Below are 15587 nucleotides of genomic sequence, written 5' to 3' on the forward strand. Positions count from 1 at the left end.
ATGTGTGTGTGTGTGTGTGTGTTTGTGTGTGTGTGTGTGTGTGTGTGTGTGTGTGTGTGTGTGTGCGTGTGTGTGCGTGTCTGTGTGTGTGTGTGTGTGTGTGTGTGTGTTGAAAGTGCACACACCTCCGTGTCTGTCTCACTGGTGTAGTTGTGCTCATCGGTATAGTCAGCAACAGCAAAACAGCCACTTCCATAATGGTATGACCTAGAGATGTAAATTGCACACAATTTATAATAAATTTAAATGTATTATATATAAACATTAGGTCTAAGGTCAATATATGTGTGTGTGTGTGTGTGTGTGTGTGTGTGTGTGTGTGTGTGTGTGTGTGTGTGTGTGTTATTTCAGTATCATGATATAGTATTGTTAATATTTTGAATTAGATTTTATTTTTCAATTTTTATTTTTATTTAGTTAAAGTTTTAGTAATTTTGTTGTGTTTTTGTCATTTTATTAGTTTTTGTTTGCAAATTTTTTTTAGTTTTAAGGCATAGTTCACCCAAAAAAAATGACAATTTCCCTTCATGTTATTCCAGACCTGTTTCTGTTGAACACAAAAGAAGATATTTTGAAGAATGTTTGTAACCACAAATTATTTTTTTCACAAATGATTATACCGTAGTATAAAAAAACAAACAAACATGGAAGTCATTGGCTACCATCAACTGTTTTGTTACCCTCATTCTTTACAATATTTTATTTTGTGTTCAACAGAAAAAAAAATTTATAATATGAGAAACGATGCCTTAACAACTATGTGAAATAAAATACATTTACGTTTTTCAGATATTGTATTTTATTTCAGTTATTTTACTTGTTTATTACATTTCAAGTAATTAAAATATTTGTATGGTTTTTAGTTAATAAAAATAACCCCAATAAATACATAAACAGTAATATTACATATTACAAAAATTACAAAAATGTACCTTGCATAGAAGGGAGACACTTGAGAAAGCTTTTTGTCCTGACCATCAAGCCTTAGAAGCAATATCGCACTGATGAGAAGAATTAAATATGGTCCACTCAGTCTAAGACTTTCCTTTGAGAAAAGCATGTAAGCTCTAAACTCTCCTTGTGCCGCCTCTGTATTTATATGACAGAGGGGGCGGGGTTAAGTAAGAAGGTGTGTCCTCAACTGTGGTGTATTGTAACAAAGTAATAATACTTCGTTACAGTACTTAAGTATTTTTTGGGAGTATCTGTACTTTACTCGAGTTTTTATATTTCTGCCAACTTTTACTTTTACTCCACTATATTTCCTAATTAAAATGTATACTTTTACTCCGATACATTTCCCCGAATGTATATTCTTACATTGTATGCTTTTTATATTTATATAATTTAACATAGTTAACTTAATCTACATCACACAAAGAGTACCATTTTTCTGCAGATATCAGCATGATAATTTAATAATCATTTTATACAAGTTCAGTAAAGCAATAAGTGACTTGTTTTTGCTCAATTTTGCTAACGAAAAGATCACAGCACTGTTTTGCGTCTCTGAGCAATGGGCGGTGTTTAGTTATTCGCTGAATTAGAATCAGCTTTTTGAACGAATCGGTTGAATAAATGATTCAGTGATTCACACATTAACACAATCAAATGCTTTGTTTCTGAATGAATCAGTCGTTTGAATGAATCGCAATGACTCACTCATTAACAGTCACTTGCTGTCACTGGCGGTTTTAATTTCACATTTCGACAATTTTTTTCATGTTTTAAATGATTTCAAATATCAGTATTCCACATTTTATGTTAAAAACAAAGCATTAGGCCTATTTATTCATCTGTAACTGCAGGTTAAATGCATCCATGTCCCCTCTGAGCTACATTAAACTGTGTAAATACATCTAAACGCTATTTCAGATGCAGATTCCAGAAATGTTTTCTTGTGTTGGAATGAAAGACACTAAGTACCGGATGAAGTGCTTCTTACACTTACCCAAAAATACAAAATGGAAGAAAGAGTTCAAACTGAACACAATCTTGCTTCTCAAGCTGTGTATGAAAATTTTTTTAATATATATGTATTTGCTTCTTTGTTTACCTTCCTGCTTAATAGACAACTCTGCATCTCTGTTTAAGCTGGTAGAGGTAACATTTACTGTAGTTGATTATGTGCATTTTATGTGTTTCTTGCTCTAACACCGCTGCACTGAGTACCTTCTTTCTTCTTATGACTCACGTCTCAAGCGACTGTTTGTTCCTGAAAGGTTTTTTCAGTTCTCTCACCTGCCGGAAAGCCATCTCTTAAAATAGCCCCTCCTCACACACAAGCTTTCCTTTATCGCTCCACTTTTCCTGTCGTTTTGTTCCCTTGACTTGAGTCACACTTTTTTTCCATGCCCTTGGCACTTCAGATCCCCTCCAGTTCTGTCAATTCCCATCGGTATTCCCAAGCGGGTATTTTTTCGGATGGCATGAGGTCTCTCTCTCTCAATGCGGTCTCCAAATCAAATCTTTTCAGACAGTCAGGAACTTCCAGGAATTTTGAGGTGTCATTTGAATTCAGCTATATAAAGGAGATGACTGTTCATTCAGAGCCCTTTTCCCCAATTCTCATCCTCTTTTCTTGATTTTCCCCCCTCGTGCTTGTTCACTGTTTCCCTATAGACTCTATTGTGCGCTTTTCCTGCTTTGGACATCTGGAGTTGTTTTCCCAGTCTGAGGAGCCGCTGGGATCCTCAAGCTCTTCAACCAAGTGCCACCTGCAAACATTCATGTACGTCATATACAAACATGTATCATATAGTGATGGCTTGTTATAGGACAGAAACACATAATTCACCTGACTCGGTTTACGTTATTATTCTAGTTTGTATATGCTTTCCTGCTGTTTTCTTGTGACCGTGACATTGATATGCAGCAGGTCATGGAAAGAACTGTTTGGAATTGTAGCATGCATCTTAAAGAGGCCTAATGTGCTTTGGGTTTCTTATTAACCGACAATTTCTGCAGCTGTTAAGGTTTAAACCAAGTCAAAGACTGATTGATATTAAATATAGGTCTTTGCACCATTAAAAATAAAGGTTCCAAAAGGGTGTTTTTGCAGTGATTCCACAGAAGAAACATTTTGGGCTCCTTAAAGAATCTTTCAGTAAACAGTTCCTGAACAATTTAATAAAAAAGATTTTATGGAATGGAAAGATTCCATGGATGTTAAAGATTTTTCACAGTACCACAGATGTGACAAGAATGTTGATTTTCTTGTTTTATTTTTCTACGTAAATAATGTTGTTATAATCATGGTAAAAAAATGTTTATACATGTTTTATTTATTTATTACCTTTTTTGTATTTTATGCTGCTTGCAATACATTGACATTCAAAAATCAAACATTCTGTGTAGCATCGATCAGTTATAGTTAACTAAAAGTAAAGCTATTAAAAATAGTTGTTTGGTAATTCAAATAAATTCAAATAAAATAAAATATTAATTACTAAATTACAAAAAATTATTAAAAGTAAAATTTAAATAAAAAAATTGATAAAAGCTACAAATAAAACACTAATCAAAACACTAATAAAGATGAGAAAGGCACATACACTCTAAAAAATGCTGGGTTAAAAAGGTCAAACCCAGCTATTTTGTTTTGAGTCAAAATAACCCAACCGCTGGGTTAAAACAACCCAATAGCTAGGTTTGTCCCTTTTTAACCCAGCATTTTTTTAGAGTGTAACAAAATTACTAAAATTATACTAATAAAAGCTAATTAAAAATATCACTAATAATAGTTTATAAATAATACTTAAATGGCTTCAAATGAGGCACAAACATTCTACCAAATATGACTATACTTTTGTTCTCAAATTTCAGCCTTTGTGCACTCTAAAAAAATGCTGGGTTAAATACAACCTAGTGCTGGGTAAAATAGGGACAAACCCAGCAAAAAAAAAAATTCCGACCCAGCGGTTGGGTTAAATGTTTAACCCAACCTTGTGGGTATTAACCCAACCGCTGGGTCAAAACAACCCAATTTCTGGGGTTGTCCCTATTTTACCCAGCACTGGGTTGTATTTAACCCAGCATTTTTTAGAGTGTGTGTTTTAATGATAAATATCTATTTTTCTTATGTAAGCCTGATAGAAGAAAAAGTAATCAAGCCACACTTTGCATTTCATCTATTGGAATGGCACTTGTTCGGTCTACATGTTGCCAAAATCACATGTTTTCATGTGAATTGTTGTCATTTTATAACACATTATCTGTCCGAGTCAGTGATAGTCAGTCAGTGAGACTCTGAAAACAATAACATTTTATTTTATTTTATTTTATTTTATTTTATTTTGTTTGATTTTATTTTATTTTATTTTATTTTGTTTTATTTTATTTTATTTTATTTTATTTTGTTTTGTTTTGTTTTGTTTTATTTTATTTTATTTTATTTTATTTTATTTATTTTTTTTTTTTTACTTTTGTTCCTGTAACAATTGACAGATGTTTGTGACTTTATTCAGATTCACCTCTATTCATCTTGACTCACTGAGCACGACACAATCACTTCTTGGTACGGCGGAGCTTGTCAACAGGATGTAAGTGGCAGGTGTGGATGCAGGATTTGAGTAACACTTGATTAAGAGCAGAAGAGGCGCTGTTGATAGAGCACTTATTGTGATTTATGCTTGTGTACGGCAGTTTGTTGCGATAAGGAAAGATGACATGGATTTATTCTCATGTGAATTGCTGTGTGTATAATTTCAAACATTTTCCTATCTTTAACAGACACATCCTGTTGTTGATTGCCATTATATATATAACATAATACAGTAGCATAAAAATAAAAATGATGGAACACACATAACAAAATGTATTACTTTATTAAACTTGATAATAATAATACAAGTTTAACTATGGCTTGACCCATAACCTGAATGAGGATTAAACCTTTCAAAATACATATTACATCCAGTAGATTGTATTTTACATTGTAGATTATTTGTTATTTTAAATAAACTTAATAAAACTTTAACTATGGCTTACAAAAAGCTTAAACTATAGTTAAGGTGTGTGTGTGTGTGTTTAGAGGGAAAAGAGAAAACCCCATTTTTGGCTTTTCAAAATATATTTAGCATCCAGTGGATTGTATCTTACATAGTAAATGATTGTTTTTTTGTTTTTGAACATTACATAATAAAAAAAGTAATTTAGAGAAAAATATCACACCCTTAGATGTTGGGTAGAATACCGTATTTAAATTGAACAAAACAAACCAGCTTTGTCTGTTTTCAGTTTATTATCTTGCGTTTAGGCTATTAATCTTTTATGGATTCATAATTATGTTTGATTACATGTTTACCTTGGAACAGTTATTCAGATTCACCTCTATTCATCTTGACTCACTGAGCACGACACAATCACTTCTTGGTACGGCGGAGCTTGTCAACAGGATGTAAGTGGCAGGTGTGGATGCAGGATTTGAGTAACACTTGATTAAGAGCAGAAGAGGCGCTGTTGATAGAGCACTTATTGTGATTTATGCTTGTGTACGGCAGTTTGTTGCGATAAGGAAAGATGACATGGATTTATTCTCATGTGAATTGCTGTGTGTATAATTTCAAACATTTTCCTATCTTTAACAGACACATCCTGTTGTTGATTGCCATTATATATATAACATAATACAGTAGCATAAAAATAAAAATGATGGAACACACATAACAAAATGTATTACTTTATTAAACTTGATAATAATAATACAAGTTTAACTATGGCTTGACCCATAACCTGAATGAGGATTAAACCTTTCAAAATACATATTACATCCAGTAGATTGTATTTTACATTGTAGATTATTTGTTATTTTAAATAAACTTAATAAAACTTTAACTATGGCTTACAAAAAGCTTAAACTATAGTTAAGGTGTGTGTGTGTGTGTTTAGAGGGAAAAGAGAAAACCCCATTTTTGGCTTTTCAAAATATATTTAGCATCCAGTGGATTGTATCTTACATAGTAAATGATTGTTTTTTTGTTTTTGAACATTACATAATAAAAAAAGTAATTTAGAGAAAAATATCACACCCTTAGATGTTGGGTAGAATACCGTATTTAAATTGAACAAAACAAACCAGCTTTGTCTGTTTTCAGTTTATTATCTTGCGTTTAGGCTATTAATCTTTTATGGATTCATAATTATGTTTGATTACATGTTTACCTTGGAACAGTCAGTTTTCATCATGTCACGGTTGTGGCTACTGTATGTCTCTACACATCGACTGGATCTGCTGTAAGGTTATTTATAGTATGAGTGAATAGAGATGAAGTGAAAAGACATTAAAGGATTAGAGCATAACTAATGCACTGCGGGATTACAGACAAACGGGGGTAGAGACAGCTGGAGGTAAACAGAGAGCTAGATAAAAGGCCGGCAGGTAAAGAGAGAGAATCACAGCCACTGAGTGACTGATTCAAATCCTATAGAAATGAAAGACTGAAAGGCTCCAGCGCACTGCATCCTGCATGGCACACTCAGGTGAAGACACGCTCACAGGTAAGAGGATGAACGAACACACATATAAAGGAGACAAATGTTTTGGTCTGGAATTCTGGTTGCAAATCTGGAATTGACTTATATGCCCGCTTTAAACAGTCTTAGATCATGTCTAAATGTATATCCAAATGCAGATCTAATCAAAGTAAGTAATTATGTCTCAAAATGCTCATAAGAATCTAGGGGATCGCAGAGTGTATATATATATATATATAAGGCTATAAAGTCATCTAGTGGTTGCATCATGGTATTACATATGATTTTCTATATTACTCCCACCAGATGGCAGCAATCTGCTCAGGGTTTATCAGTTGTATTAATATGTTAATATTAATTGTATTAATTGACAATAATATGAAATATTTATCTAATATTTGTATTATTTTATATAGACATAAATACTGTTTTTCAGCCAAACTGTATATTTACAACATCTACTGTAGCAGCAGGTATTAAATCACGTAGGGCCATATGGAATCCATTTTATTTTTCCTAAAATCTTTGTTTTCTGTTTTGATTTTTCAGACTTTTGTTTTACTTACATTTTAATCAAATTTAAGTCATTTAAGAACTTATACACATCTATTATTAAACATTTTGATAAGGAATGCATAAAACTTTGATTTAATTCACTTTAAAACTTTAATTTAATTTAATCTTTTTAAATGTAATCAAATGAAATCTGAACAATTCCATACATTTTTGGCAACGAAATGCCTTTGCTGTATTTTTAACTTTACACTGTATAATTTGAAATATTTTTCTAACATTTATGTAATTTTATGTATAGTCATAAATACATAACTTAAAGATGAATATTGTCTAGTACCGTGAAATCCCCTCAAAATACAGATCATTGAAGAATAAATATTATTGAAACAAAATATATTATAATCATTCAATAAAAAAAAATGTTATGCTTATTGTCTTCAGTCTGTTTTGATCGTCTTAAAGGGATAGTTCGCCCAAAAATGAAAATTGTGTCATCACTTACTCACCCTCATGTCGTTTCAAACCTGTATGAGTTGCTTTCTTATGTTGAACATAAAAGAAGACAGTTTGAAGAATGCCGTTGATGGTCCCCATTGATTTCCATGGTATTTCTTTCCCTACAATGGAAGTCAGTGGGGACCAACAACTGTTTGGTTCTTCGGAATTCTTCAAAATATCTTCTTTTGTGTTCAGCATGAGAAAGAAACTCATACAGGTTTGAAGCAACACGAAGGTGAGTAAATGATGACATCAATTTTCATTTTTGGGTGAACTACTCCATAAGTGAGGAACACCAGAGGGTTAAAGTCACACAGTTTCTGCATTGCAAGCGACACCCATAATTTGCTATTTTTTTCCCATAATATTTCATGTTGTTGTTTTGTTCCCTGCAGTTCCGGAAGAATAAAGTGAGGGATTATGTGTCAGACTCAGATTCAGACAATGATGAATCCAGCAGCCCAGAAGTCATTTTGAGACAGGTAACCTTGGCTCACACCTAAAGCTAATTTTAAAACCAGTTTCCGCCTTTGTTTCATTTGTTTCATTCCCTCAGGCTCTGGCTGCAGTTTTGATCAGGTTTCTCCAGACTCAACCGCAAGGGCGTGTGCTGAAAGCATGCCTGAGATCCTTACGGATTCTCTCGAGGGACAAAAAGGTTTTGGGCCCTTTGATCACTGACAGAGCGCTTCTCACTCTAGCACACCTGGGCGGCATCAGCCACGCACCCGTTCCCAAAGAAGACACCGACGGTGATGCTGACCCCTATAATGACATCATCCAGGCTATTTCTGAGAGCAAATTGGGTCGAGCGGATGAGGATGATCACGACGGTGAGGAAGACGATGGTTTTGGGGCCGTAAGCAGCGATGTGAATGACCCTGTGGTCTGGGCTCAGAGCGGTTGGTGTGGCGAGCGCAAGGCCAGCACTTTTTCAATCATGAGCCTCGGACCCTCTCGCAGGAGGAGCAGCGTCTTCAAAGCTCTCACGCCTGGTAAAAGAGACAGCAGAGGAAGCCTGGGAGGAGGAGAGGAAGAGGAGGAAAAAGAAGAAAAGTTCGATGATGAAGTCAACAGGAAGGAAGTCATGAAAATCTTCTGTAACATTGTTTACAATAATGCTTGGGCACAAGAGAGAGCCAGCGAACTCAGGTACGAGCCATTTCAACTTACAGTCTCAAATTCTAATATCCTTCCTCGTGAGTTCTATAAAAAATGCAAATGAAATTTGTGGTTGCCTCACTATGCAAAGCTCCTTTTGAATCGCTTGTGGAGAAAGAGGTTTTTTGCTGTCAAGACATCTACCAGCAGGGGTTTAACTTGAGATAAAAAGTTTATTTATTCTGTGTATTCCATTTAAATTTTTCCAGATTCTGTTTTAATGCTTTAATTAGATTTTAGTAATCAAAAAGGAATTGAATTCAATTCAATTAACAGATTGAATCAACTGAATGTTAGCAATTTTCTAATTTATTATTAGTGCTGTCAAACGATTAATCGCGATTAATCGCATCCAAAATAAACGTTTTTGTTGTTTATTATGTATATATAAATACACACACACACATACAGTATATATTTTGAAAATATTGTATACATTTATATATTTATATTCTTATATTTTATATAATAAATAAATATATTTAATGTAGAAAAATAATATATTTTTCTTAAATATTTGCATGCATGTGTTTGTATTTATATATACATAATAAATATACACAGATACATATATTTACATATATTATGTAAACAAAAACTTTCATTTTGGATGCGATTAATCGCGATTAATCGTTTGAAAGCACTATTTATTATTATTATTAAAAAGTGATAGTGCCCTATGAAATTTTATTTATTTTATTTATTTATTTTGAGAAATTCGGTGTCCTCTGTTTGAAGTTTTCTAGATTCTGTATTTTAGGATTTAATACAAATGTATTATCAAAAATGTTGGTAATCAAATGAATGCGTTAAACCTTAACAACTTAATTCGTCTTTTAGAATGTAATCAAATACATTTTTTTGGCAAACAAAGGTGGCAAAATTTGGCAGAACATATGTCTACCCTTTAAATGGAAGAGAAATGTTGATATTTCTTTAAAATTATTATTATTATTATTATTTCTCTGAGAAGTATATTTTAGTACAATAGTAATATATTTGTGTCATAATTTCTTCAAAATAAACCAAACTTTTATTTTGGTGGGTTATATTGAAGACTTTTGAGTGTCTTTCTGACCAAAGCTTTATCAAATGAAATGGTGAAATGTTGATGAAGTGACTGGAGGTCAAAAAATATCCCCCTTTTGCTGTTTAAGATTCATATGCACTTATTGTACAGCCCTACTTTTGATTTAAACATGTCAATTTTGCCAAAATGACCGGATTCCAACTATGTTTTCATGCTAACCAGTGAAAGCTTGACCATTGAGTTACAAGTCATTGCAGAAATCGCTAAGTAAAGTTAGTTTTGAGAAAAGGCATATGAACTAATGCAATGGAATTCATTCACTGTATGTGTTACTGAAGTGTTTTGGGGGACACCGTATTCACTGAAACAAAATAGAAATGCTATATTTGCATGCCATATGCTGTTTTGTCTTCTTTCAAACTGTTTGCTGTTTTTCAGTCTCCTCTGTGGTCTGACAGAAAAGCTAAATAAGGAGTTTCAGTCCGCGTCTTCTCCTTGTGGTCAGTTTTATGCACTCCGGTTGATGTTTTTACTGACGGCGTTGAGACCTGAACTCAGAGCACAGCTGAAACAAGTATCTTTCTTCTTCTATTTTCTAATATTTTAGTGAGTTTTCAGAAAATCTGCTATTATGTCATATACACTTACGTTTAGGCTCAGTCAGGACGCATTAAATGATTAAAAATGCCAGGTAACACATTTATAATGTTACAATGTTAATGTTTTCAACTCATCAAAGTATCCTGAAAAAAATAAATATACACAGATACATATATTTACATATATTATGTAAACAAAAACTTTCATTTTGGATGCGATTAATCGCGATTAATCGTTTGAAAGCACTATTTATTATTATTATTAAAAAGTGATAGTGCCCTATGAAATTTTATTTATTTTATTTATTTATTTTGAGAAATTCGGTGTCCTCTGTTTGAAGTTTTCTAGATTCTGTATTTTAGGATTTAATACAAATGTATTATCAAAAATGTTGGTAATCAAATGAATGCGTTAAACCTTAACAACTTAATTCGTCTTTTAGAATGTAATCAAATACATTTTTTTGGCAAACAAAGGTGGCAAAATTTGGCAGAACATATGTCTACCCTTTAAATGGAAGAGAAATGTTGATATTTCTTTAAAATTATTATTATTATTATTATTTCTCTGAGAAGTATATTTTAGTACAATAGTAATATATTTGTGTCATAATTTCTTCAAAATAAACCAAACTTTTATTTTGGTGGGTTATATTGAAGACTTTTGAGTGTCTTTCTGACCAAAGCTTTATCAAATGAAATGGTGAAATGTTGATGAAGTGACTGGAGGTCAAAAAATATCCCCCTTTTGCTGTTTAAGATTCATATGCACTTATTGTACAGCCCTACTTTTGATTTAAACATGTCAATTTTGCCAAAATGACCGGATTCCAACTATGTTTTCATGCTAACCAGTGAAAGCTTGACCATTGAGTTACAAGTCATTGCAGAAATCGCTAAGTAAAGTTAGTTTTGAGAAAAGGCATATGAACTAATGCAATGGAATTCATTCACTGTATGTGTTACTGAAGTGTTTTGGGGGACACCGTATTCACTGAAACAAAATAGATATGCTATATTTGCATGTCATATGCTGTTTTGTCTTCTTTCAAACTGTTTGCTGTTTTTCAGTCTCCTCTGTGGTCTGACAGAAAAGCTAAATAAGGAGTTTCAGTCTGCGTCTTCTCCTTGTGGTCAGTTTTATGCACTCCGGTTGATGTTTTTACTGACGGCGTTGAGACCTGAACTCAGAGCACAGCTGAAACAAGTATCTTTCTTCTTCTATTTTCTAATATTTTAGTGAGTTTTCAGAAAATCTGCTATTATGTCATATACACTTACGTTTAGGCTCAGTCAGGACGCATTAAATGATTAAAAATGCCAGGTAACACATTTATAATGTTACAATGTTAATGTTTTCAACTCATCAAAGTATCCTGAAAAACAAATGTATCACAGTTTCCACTAAAATATTGAGCAGCACAGCTGTTTTTAACATAGCTAATAATCAGAAATGTCTCTTCAGCAGCAAATCAGCATATTGGAATGATTTCTGAAGAATCATGTGGCACTGAAGACTGGAGAAATTATGCTGAAAAATCAGATTTGATCACAGGAATAAATTACATGCTACAATACATTCACATAGAAAACAGATATTTTACATTGTAATAATATTTCAAAATTTTACAGTATTTTGGATCAAATAAATGCAGCCTTGGTGAGCAGAAGAGACTTTTTTTTTTCAACGACATTAAAGGGGTCCTATTATGCTTTTTCAATTTTTCAGCTTTAGTCAGTCTGTAATGTTGCTGTTTGAGCATAAAAAAGATCTGCAAAGTTACAAAGCTCAAAGTCCACTTCAAAAGGAGATGTTTTATTTAACAGAAATCACTTTTCAAAAACTACAACGAACGACTTGTTTGGACTACAGTGCATATTTTCCAGGATTTGTGATATAACAAATATCGACAAATGGGACGAGACCTGGTTGAGCTGCACTAGAGAAGGCAACGAGAGTTATCACTGTGTCGGAGACACGCTATCTTTCCCAAGGCAGACGAACTTAAGAGTGGTTACAATCATCCGGGATTAAATCACGCTCAAATTGATTTGATTTTGATGCAATATTTACACTGAAGCTCGCAGGCGGCTATGTTAAGGGGCGTGACATTTCCCGACCAGGCGCCGAGTGCTGCCAATCACAGCACACACTGGCCCAGCTAACCGATCACAGCACACCCTGCCCCAGCTAACCGATCACAACACACACTGGCCCAGCTAACCGATCACAGCACACCCTGCCCCAGCTAACCGATCACAACACACACTGGCCCAGCTAACCGATCACAGCACACCCTGCCCCAGCTAACCGATCACAACACACACTGGCCCAGCTAACCGATCACAGCACACCCTGCCCCAGCTAACCGATCACAACACACACTGGCCCAGCTAACCGATCACAGCACACCCTGCCCCAGCTAACCGATCACAACACACACTGGCCCAGCTAACCGATCACAGCACACCCTGCCCCAGCTAACCGATCACAACACACACTGGCCCAGCTAACCGATCACAGCACACCCTGCCCCAGCTAACCGATCACAACACACACTGGCCCAGCTAACCGATCACAGCACACCCTGCCCCAGCTAACCGATCACAACACACACTGGCCCAGCTAACCGATCACAGCACACCCTGCCCCAGCTAACCGATCACAACACACACTGGCCCAGCTAACCGATCACAGCACACCCTGCCCCAGCTAACCGATCACAACACACACTGGCCCAGCTAACCGATCACAGCACACCCTGCCCCAGCTAACCGATCACAACACACACTGGCCCAGCTAACCGATCACAGCACACCCTGCCCCAGCTAACCGATCACAACACACACTGGCCCAGCTAACCGATCACAGCACACCCTGCCCCAGCTAACCGATCACAACACACACTGGCCCAGCTAACCGATCACAGCACACCCTGCCCCAGCTAACCGATCACAACACACACTGGCCCAGCTAACCGATCACAGCACACCCTGCCCCAGCTAACCGATCACAACACACACTGGCCCAGCTAACCAATCACAGCACATTTCGTATTTCAGAAGGTGGGCCTTCATTTGATACAGGAACTATTCGAACCGTTCATGCCAGACTGAGGAGAAAGGTATTTTAATAATGTAAACAACCTAGTATGAGAGCCTGTTCTAGTACACCCCCAAAACTAAATCAAGACTTTTGCATAATAGGACCCCTTTAAAATATCCCAACCCCAAACTTTTTTAATCTATATGCATTGACCTCTTCTTAATTTGCAGGAGGGAGGAGTGCCGCTGTTGACCACAGTGCTGGAGAAGAGTTTATCAGTACAGTGGAAGGAACAGTATGAGGTCGTGCTGAATCCTACAGCGCCTCCTATAAGTGTGGAGGACTCACAGCAGGCTCAGGAGGCCCTCAAGATCCTTTTTAATATCACACACAGCACACACACTCAGGACCCTGAAGAGGTGAGTATATGCAGACATTATCACACTCTCCTCCCTTACAGACAACAACTATAATGGCACCATGATGTGTCAGATGGTGATGCTATAGTACTGTGATTAAAAGCACACTCAGTGCACTCAATAAACTGATAGACTGTAACTGTTAATGGTTTGTGTCTGTCAGGGAGATGCGTCTCTCTATCGCCACCTGGCTGCAGTTTTGCGTCACTGTCTGATGGTGTCCTGTGAGGAGGAGGAAGCTGCAGATGAGTTAAAGGGGTTAGTGTTGATAAATATTGTTGATTGTTCTATAATAAATACCTAAAATGTAACGAAAGCCCAGTCAACCGCATCTGTAGCATTAATTTTCCACTAACTGAAAATGTTGATATTTTTGACTCGTTCCACTCATAAGTGGAAGTCAAATATAATTCAAAATAATTAAAACCTTTACTGGCATGATCGACGAGTTCAAGACAAAAATACACAGAAAGAAACATACACAGAAAGAAGTGAAAGATAATAGAATAGTACAAAATAGAATAAAATAATATGAAAATAATTGTTATTAAAAAATCATATTAATAGAATAATAATTGCAACATATTAAATTAAATTAAATTATGTCTACACTACACAGTTGTGCATTAATAATCAGATCACATTATAGTGCACTTAATAATTTGGCTGACAGATGCCAGTACTTTATTGGCATAATTGACAAGATCAAGTGAAAGATTATTTAAAATAACTCCAAAAATAAGAATAGAATAATAATTGCAATATGTACAATTTTGCAGGCAGTAAATAGACTAGTAAATATGAGAATCATGTGTAGTGCACATTAATTTGGCTGACAAAGACAATGACTGACACAACTAAGACAAACACACACACAAGACAAAGAATTTAAAGATAATAGACAAAAAGTAAGATGAAAATAAGACAAAATAATATTAGAATAATAATTGCAAATTAAATTAAATTAAATTATTAAACACATTAAGACTAAACTGTTGTGCAGGCAATAACAGACTAGTGAATATGAAAATTAGATCAAATGTATAGTGCACATATTAATTTGGCTGACGGATGTGTAACCGTCTTACCTCAGTAACACCTGCATCTGATCTGTTTGTGGCAGTAAAAAAAAAAAGTATCTCTCTCTCATATCTCTAAATTGACCACATGTAGGCCTCTTTAGCCAGTGTGCCTCAACTGTGCCAGTGTTACTTCTTCTGGAAGCCGTGTTTGTCTGTGTCTGCTTTTCTCTATCATCTCCAGTCATACTTGTATGAACGATTTGAGTAAATGCATTAAAGGGGTCATATGATGCTGCTAAAAAGAACAGTATTTGGTGTAATGAAATGTGTTTATGCGGTTTAAGGTTCAAAAAACACATTATTTTCCACATACTGTACATTATTGTTTCTCCTCTATGCCCCGCCTTTCTGAAACGCGTCGATTTTTACAAAGCTCATCAGTCTGAAAAGCGAGGTGTGCTCTGATTGGCCAGCTATCCAGTGCGTTGTGATTGGCCGAATACCTCAAGCGTGTGACGGAAATGTTACGCCCCTCACCATACTGTGATGCCCTGTCCGGCCGGAGCGATGATTCAAAAACATTCAAACCCATTACAAACGAGGCATTTGTTGTATCCAGTGGGGACATTATTATGGATTATAATGACTTATACTGTTTTTACGCGTTGTGTTGCATCGCGCCACGTAAACATAAAACCATGTCTGCATTTGTGATCGGAGAAATGACAAACAACAAGCCCTACTCCACACTGCCCAAAAAACTCGCTTTAAATATAAAAAATATAAAAACTCTTTAAATATAAAAAAACTTACTTACAGTCT

General features: G+C 35.1%; 2 protein-coding genes across 2 annotated transcripts in view; both read left to right on the top strand.

Moving 5' to 3' along the window:
* The first annotated feature begins 2034 nt into the window (after positions 1-2034).
* On the top strand, positions 2035-10362 carry LOC107598634 (uncharacterized). Its single transcript, XM_016290026.1, has 4 exons — positions 2035-2103; positions 7884-7970; positions 8045-8640; positions 10118-10362. Exons 1-4 carry the CDS (start codon positions 2035-2037, stop codon positions 10284-10286), a joined length of 921 nt encoding a protein of 306 aa, XP_016145512.1. The 3' UTR covers positions 10287-10362.
* A 1042-nt stretch (positions 10363-11404) lies between these two features.
* Positions 11405-15587, top strand: part of LOC107598635 (synembryn-A-like) — a 7927-nt gene continuing 3744 nt past the window's right edge. The window contains exons 1-3 of the mRNA XM_016290027.1: positions 11405-11485; positions 13555-13743; positions 13907-14001. Coding sequence (XP_016145513.1) covers positions 11435-11485; positions 13555-13743; positions 13907-14001 — 335 coding nt within the window. The 5' untranslated portion in view covers positions 11405-11434. The remainder of the gene's footprint in view (positions 11486-13554; positions 13744-13906; positions 14002-15587) is intronic.

The sequence above is a fragment of the Sinocyclocheilus grahami genome, unplaced genomic scaffold (assembly GCF_001515645.1).
Source record: "Sinocyclocheilus grahami isolate Dianchi unplaced genomic scaffold, SAMN03320097.WGS_v1.1 scaffold253.1, whole genome shotgun sequence".
Lineage (NCBI taxonomy): Eukaryota > Metazoa > Chordata > Actinopteri > Cypriniformes > Cyprinidae > Sinocyclocheilus > Sinocyclocheilus grahami.